Raw genomic sequence first — 6,340 nt, forward strand, 5'->3', positions numbered from 1 at the left:
ATCTTTAAACAAAACAATTATTACAAGAATTATGACCAAAGTTGGCTCTACAACCACATCAACTTAATTACATCATTACTACATGTATATTAATACTAATAAAATTACTATAAAGTACAATATCTTTTATTCCATATTAAGTACTCTATCTACTCCAAAAAATATTTTATTTTTTTCTTCTAGAATTCACATATTATTTTTTATTTTATTTTTTATTATTTTAATGGGGAAAATATTAGTTGTTGCGAAAATTCACATAAATTCAAAAAGATTTTAATTCATTTCGCCGCACTTTGCATAACACATGTATAACAAGAGGAAAATTGATACTCACTAATCAATACCTTCTTTTTTCTTCCTTTCGTTTAATCATTTGGTATCTGAAGTTTATTAACTTAATTAACTAAAAAAATTATTGTATTTATCCACCGAAGTGTATATAAAGTTTTTCTTGATTAAAGTATTTTATTTTAAAATTGAAACTCGATATATTTGAAGAAAAGTAAAAAAATATCAATTATTTTACTATTCTGCTACTAAAGATTGGAGGTAAAGTTAAAAGATGGAAATGATTCATCCAGATTACCTTTCTTTTGAAAAGTTACATTATTATTGTATAAAAGGTTTAATCATTTTTAATAATGTATACATATATAGTATATATTGAATCAACTTTATTTATTTGTTCTTTACATTATGAACTCGTTTAGTAAATTAAAATTCTAAATCTACGCATGTTCGAGATTGAATTGATACTAAAAGTATAGACGATCGAGCCGGATGATTGGTTTAAGAAAAATTCTAACTTGATCGATCCAAAGTCCAGGTTCATTACTTGGTTGAAGGTTGGTCATGATTTCCAACTGGGATTAAACTTATATGATTTACTTAGACTCGTGCAAGGCCGAGTTTATTGGATTGAGCTAAATCTTTTTTTAAAAAGTACAAATCTAAAGCTAAGTGTTGAATCAGGCTGAACCAATCCGATTGACCGATTTCGTATCTAATCGGACTTAATTGAGCTTATCAGTTTCAATCCATCACGCATGCTCAACCCAACCTAACGCTACCCCTCTATATTAGGTCGGGATAAAAATCTGGTTTGATCTATTTCTGGATGAGCACAACCAATTTATTATATTAACTCAACCCAACGCAATACTACCTCTCTATATGAGACGCTCCGGCTCGGGCAAAAATCCATTTGATTCGATTCAATTCCGGGTCAACCGACCCGACCCGACCCAATACCTTAATACATTTACCAGCAACAATACTATATAGTTGTAAATCCTAAGTGTAGACTTTGGAAAGAAGGCTTTTTTTGACAGCACCACCATTCCTCGTCAGATCCGTCCTTTCTTGTTGGGTCCCCTTTTTTTGTCAAACACCCCACCCCCACCTAAAACCACCCTACCTCCACCCCCCCACCCCCCACCTCCAAAACCCAACATATTGGCAGAAAACAGTAGAAAAAAGAACCCTTCCCCGTCTCTAACGGTGCTCCTTTTTCCTGTCAGCTCACATTCTCAGTACCCTCTGATATTTTTTTTAACATAAGACACAAAAAGATAGATTTTTTTAAATTTTTTTTGAGTTTTTACACATACCTATGTAATAAATGAAGTATTTTGTAAGATGGGTAGTGTGAAAAAAGTGAACTTCTCAAAGTTTTTTGTGTATAAATTTTTTTGAGTTATTGAGTAAAGTTTGAGTCTTGGTAAAAAAAAAATCAAGAAAAGAGAAATATATAAGGAAACAAACAGCTTCATTGTCATCTCAATAACACACTGAACCCTTTTTAGTTATTCTTGAAAAAGGTAAATCCATTTTCCCATTTCATTCCTTTCTTTCATTTTCTCATCAATCAAATCTTTACTCTTTTGTCTCTTCCTTTTGTTCAAACTTGGGTGTTGGGTCTCTCTCTAGTTGCTAATATTCAACTTATTTGCCTCTATGTGACTTCTTGATCCATGTACAAGTATGTATTGTGTGTTTGTGTACATGTATGTGCATTTTAAAATGTTTTTTTTTGGTGGTTAGTAGATGTGTTTGAATATTTATAGTTTATTTTGTTTTGACAGGTTCAAGAAGATATTGGTTGTGGATGCCACTTAGGTTTTTATTTTATTGGGGTTAAGATTGGTTTATAAAAAAATGGTCTTTTGTGTTGATTGAAGGGGAAAAGATTGAATCTTTGGACATATTGTGGTGATTGAAGTGAAAAAAGATTGAATCTTTGGACACCATCATTGCTAACTTTTCTTCAAGTAAGTATATGTTGGATCTGAGTTATTGTAGAAGTAGAGGCTTGCATTGTTGTATTGTTCAAATTTTGTGGTTTTTAAGAGAATGCTTTGTGGTTTTAAATTCTTCTGTAGATCTATTGCTACAGATTTAGGAAGGCTGTTTGTTTCCCTTCTAGGTTTTCTGTTTGTAATGGAGCATTAATTGTCTTTACTTCATTGCTAAATGTGGATTATAGAGTCAAATGACAAATTAGTATAAGTCATTAATGCTTTTTTGTTAATCTAGATATGGCATCACTTTAACTAATTCTCTTTTTTCAGTATATGGTATCCTGCATTTTTGAAAAATAAAGCAATCTTCATTTGGAAAACCTAGTTAAAAACTAGGCAGACCTAAGTCCAGTTTTAATTTATTTATTTTTAATAAAAGTTAGGTAGACCTAAGTTTACTTTTGTTCTTATGGCTGCATACAGTTTGCAGTTTTATGAATGGAGATTGTCCCTTCACTGACATTTTGATTTACTTTTCAATTTCAGAGGTTTATCTGTTTTCCTGGAATGCATGAAATTTTCTTGTGAATGGGAGTGAGTAGTTTTAACTATGGATCTCCGGGAAGAAAGCTCTAGATTTGGATCGTTACCAAGCACAACGTCAAGAAACCTTTCGTCTTCATCGTCGACTTTCTTTTCTGCGAATCAGTCGCCATTCTTCTCTCCTAGATCACCTAAGTCCCTGGTATCAGCATGCTCGGATAATCAATTTCGTGATAGTGATGTTACCTCTGCTGCTTTAGATGCTAGTTTGGGCATTTTAGGTCCAGAATCATTTGCAAATGCTAGATTGTCAGATGCTTATCCTGTTGCATTAGCTAGTGCCTCGAATGATCTCCAGAAGTTGGATTTTGTAGCTTCTTCGACGTCAAATTCTAAGAGCACTATAGCGAGTTATAATGTTGGCCCTGAACATGAATATTTGCGACCTAGAGGCAAGCAGAAAAAGAGTGGGAGGACACAGGAATCTTGTGTTACTCCAACATCGACTTCCTCCCTATCCAACAGAGTGAGGAGCTGTGATGTGTACATTGGTTTTCATGGCCGCAAACCTTTACTGCTCAGATTCATGAATTGGCTCCGTGCGGAGCTAGAAATCCAAGGTCTAAGTTGCTTTGTTACTGACAGATCAAGGTGCCGAAATACTAGAAAGCATGGCATGGTAGAGAGAGTAATGGATGCTTGTACATTCGGAGTTGTGATCTTAACCAAGAAATCATTCAGGAATCCATATACCATAGAGGAGCTGCGCTTCTTTGCTAGCAAAAAGAATTTGGTACCAGTGTACTTCGATCTGCGTCCAGAGGATTGCCTTGTGCGAGATATAATTGAGAGAAGAGGAGAGCACTGGGAAAAACATGGTGGTGAACTTTGGCTACTTTATGGGGGATTGGAGAAGGAGTGGAGAGATGCCGTCAATGGTCTTTTGCGTGTTGATGAGTGGAAGCTAGAGGCTCATGATGGCAAGTGGAGGGAATGCATATTGAGGGCTGTAACGCTGCTGGCCTTAAGATTAGGGAGGCGAAGTGTTGTGGACAGACTATCCAAGTGGAGGGAGAAGGCAGAAAAGGAGGAGTTTCCTTTCCCTCGAAATGAGAATTTTGTCGGCAGAAAGAAGGAGCTATCCGAGCTTGAGTTTCGGCTTTTTGGTGATGTTAGTGGGGACGCAGAGAAAGACTATATTGAACTAAAGGCTAGACCCAAGCGAAGGAATTTGACAATTAGTTGGAGTCGAAGTAATTCAATCAACGAAAGACGGTTTGAGCGTCCTAGTGACAACAAAAGGAAAGGGAAAGAGCCAGTGACATGGAAGGAATCTGAGAAAGAAATTGAAATGTTAAATGCTGAAGTTTCTCATACCCAACAGCATGCACCAAAGCCGAGGAACTCTAAGAAACATGGAAGGCGAAACAACTCCATGAAAGTTGTCTATGGAAAGGGCATTGCTTGTGTGTCTGGGGAACCAGGAATTGGCAAGACAGATCTACTGCTTGAGTATGCTTATCAATTCCATCAGCGCTACAAAATGGTCCTTTGGATTGGAGGTGAAAGCAGATATATTCGTCAAAACTACTTGAACTTGTGGTCGTTTTTAGAAGTTGATGTTGGGGTAGAAAACTCACCTGATAAAAGCAGGATAAAGAGCTTTGAGGAGCAAGAAGAGGCTGCTGTAGCTAGGGTTAGGAAAGAACTCATGCGAGACATTCCATTCTTGCTGATAATTGATAACTTGGAGAGTGAAAAGGACTGGTGGGATCATAAACTAATAATGGATTTGCTTCCCCGTTTTGGGGGTGAAACACATGTTCTCATATCCACGCGCCTCTCTCGGATTATGAACATGGATCCTATCAAACTCAATTATCTGTCAGAGATTGAGGCAATGTCTTTGATGCAGGGTGCTGTGAAAGATTACCCGATTGCTGAAATTGATGCCTTGCGAGTTATTGAGGACAAACTTAAGAGACTGACACTTGGCCTTGCCATTGTTGGAGCAATTCTTTCAGAACTTCCTATAAATCCTAGTAGACTATTGGATACCATCAATCGTATGCCATTGAAGGAAATAATCTATATTCGTCGGGAAAACCATCCACTGAGGCGAAACAATTTCCTTTTGCAACTTTTTGAAGTTTGTTTCTCAATATTTGACCATGCTGATGGACCTAGAAGTCTAGCAACAAGAATGGCCCTTGCAAGCGGTTGGTTTGCTCCATCACCTATTCCAGTTTCTCTATTAACTCTGGCTGCTCACAAGATACCAGAGAAATACCCACGTCGGAGGATGTTGAAGAAAGTTTTATGCTCTTTAACTTGTGGTTTCACATCATCATATGCTAGGAAATCTGAGGCAGAAGCCTCTTCTCTTTTGTTGAGATTCAACATTGCAAGGACTTGTAGAAAGGAAGGCTACATTCAGTTCCACCAGCTTATCAAAATGTATGCTCGAAAAAGAGGGGTCACTGGAGTTGCACAAGCCACAGTACAAGCTGTTATTACTCGCGGTTTAATACCCCAGCACTCTGAGCACATATGGGCAGCATGCTTTTTGCTCTTCGGATTTGGGAGTGACCCCATGATAGTTGAGCTTAAAGTTTCCGAATTGTTGTTTCTCGTGAAAGAAGTGATTCTACCACTTGCCATTAGAACATTTATTACATTCTCACGCTGTGCTGCTGCTTTAGAACTTCTACGGCGTTGTACAGATGCATTAGAAGCAGCAGATCAGGCATTTGTCACACCTGTTGACAAGTGGTTGGATAAATCACTTTGTTGGAGACCTATCCAGACAAGTGCCCAATTAAACCCTTGCCTTTGGCAGGAACTTGCTTTATCAAGAGCTACAGTGCTCGAAATCAGGGCAAAGCTAATGTTGAGGGGTGGACAGTTTGATATTGGTGATGATTTAATCCGGAAGGCTATTTTCATTAGAACTTCAATCTGCGGCGAGGACCATCCAGAAACCATATCTGCTCATGAAACGCTCAGTAAACTTACAAGACTCCTTGCTAGTGTTCAAAATCATACATCAAATAGAAGTTAATTGTTGTAGTTTAGCTAGATTTATAGAAAGTAATTGGAATAAGCTGGTTTAACAGTTCAAATGATAGCATTTTTTTTTTCATATTAATGAGCCATACATCTTATTCAAATTCTTTCCATTTCTTTTTGATATGCTAATTTCATTTCTAACTTTGCTTATGATGTTGCTATTCTAATCCTGCTTCCTATTCATCGTTGATGGTTCATATGATGTCTTTTGCTTCCGCTTGCTGTTTGTTAGATCTTTCCCCTATGAAAAAGGTATGGAAATAGTGTAATCAGCCACTGGATGTTCTTAATTGTTAAGTATTCCATGGTTAGAAGATTTTATATCATTATCCTCTTCAAAAGGAAAAAACATAAAGGAAGATTGCCTTCTCAAAAGGACTAAACAGCTTGCATATAGCTTATCCAGCCAGTATGGAGTTGTGGCATGGTTGATTAATTGTATCCGCTTCAGAAGGGAAGAAACAAAAATTATGATTCAGTTGCTTCAA

General features: G+C 36.9%; 1 protein-coding gene across 2 annotated transcripts; it reads left to right on the forward strand.

Annotated features, from left to right (window-relative positions):
* The first annotated feature begins 1,307 nt into the window (after positions 1-1,307).
* Positions 1,308-5,953, forward strand: LOC101259964 (uncharacterized). 2 transcript variants are annotated; one of them, XM_019215347.3, is made up of 3 exons: positions 1,308-1,820; positions 2,085-2,270; positions 2,787-5,953. In XM_019215347.3, the coding sequence occupies exon 3, from the start codon at positions 2,851-2,853 to the stop codon at positions 5,842-5,844; it is 2,994 nt and encodes a 997-aa protein (XP_019070892.1). In that variant the 5' UTR covers positions 1,308-1,820; positions 2,085-2,270; positions 2,787-2,850; the 3' UTR covers positions 5,845-5,953. The 2 variants fall into 2 exon arrangements, with proteins under 2 accessions (XP_019070892.1, XP_010325393.1); XM_010327091.4 differs by having other exon boundaries at positions 1,309-1,981.
* Positions 5,954-6,340: the final 387 nt, after the last annotated feature.

The sequence above is a fragment of the Solanum lycopersicum genome, chromosome 8, assembly GCF_036512215.1.
Source record: "Solanum lycopersicum chromosome 8, SLM_r2.1".
Lineage (NCBI taxonomy): Eukaryota > Viridiplantae > Streptophyta > Magnoliopsida > Solanales > Solanaceae > Solanum > Solanum lycopersicum.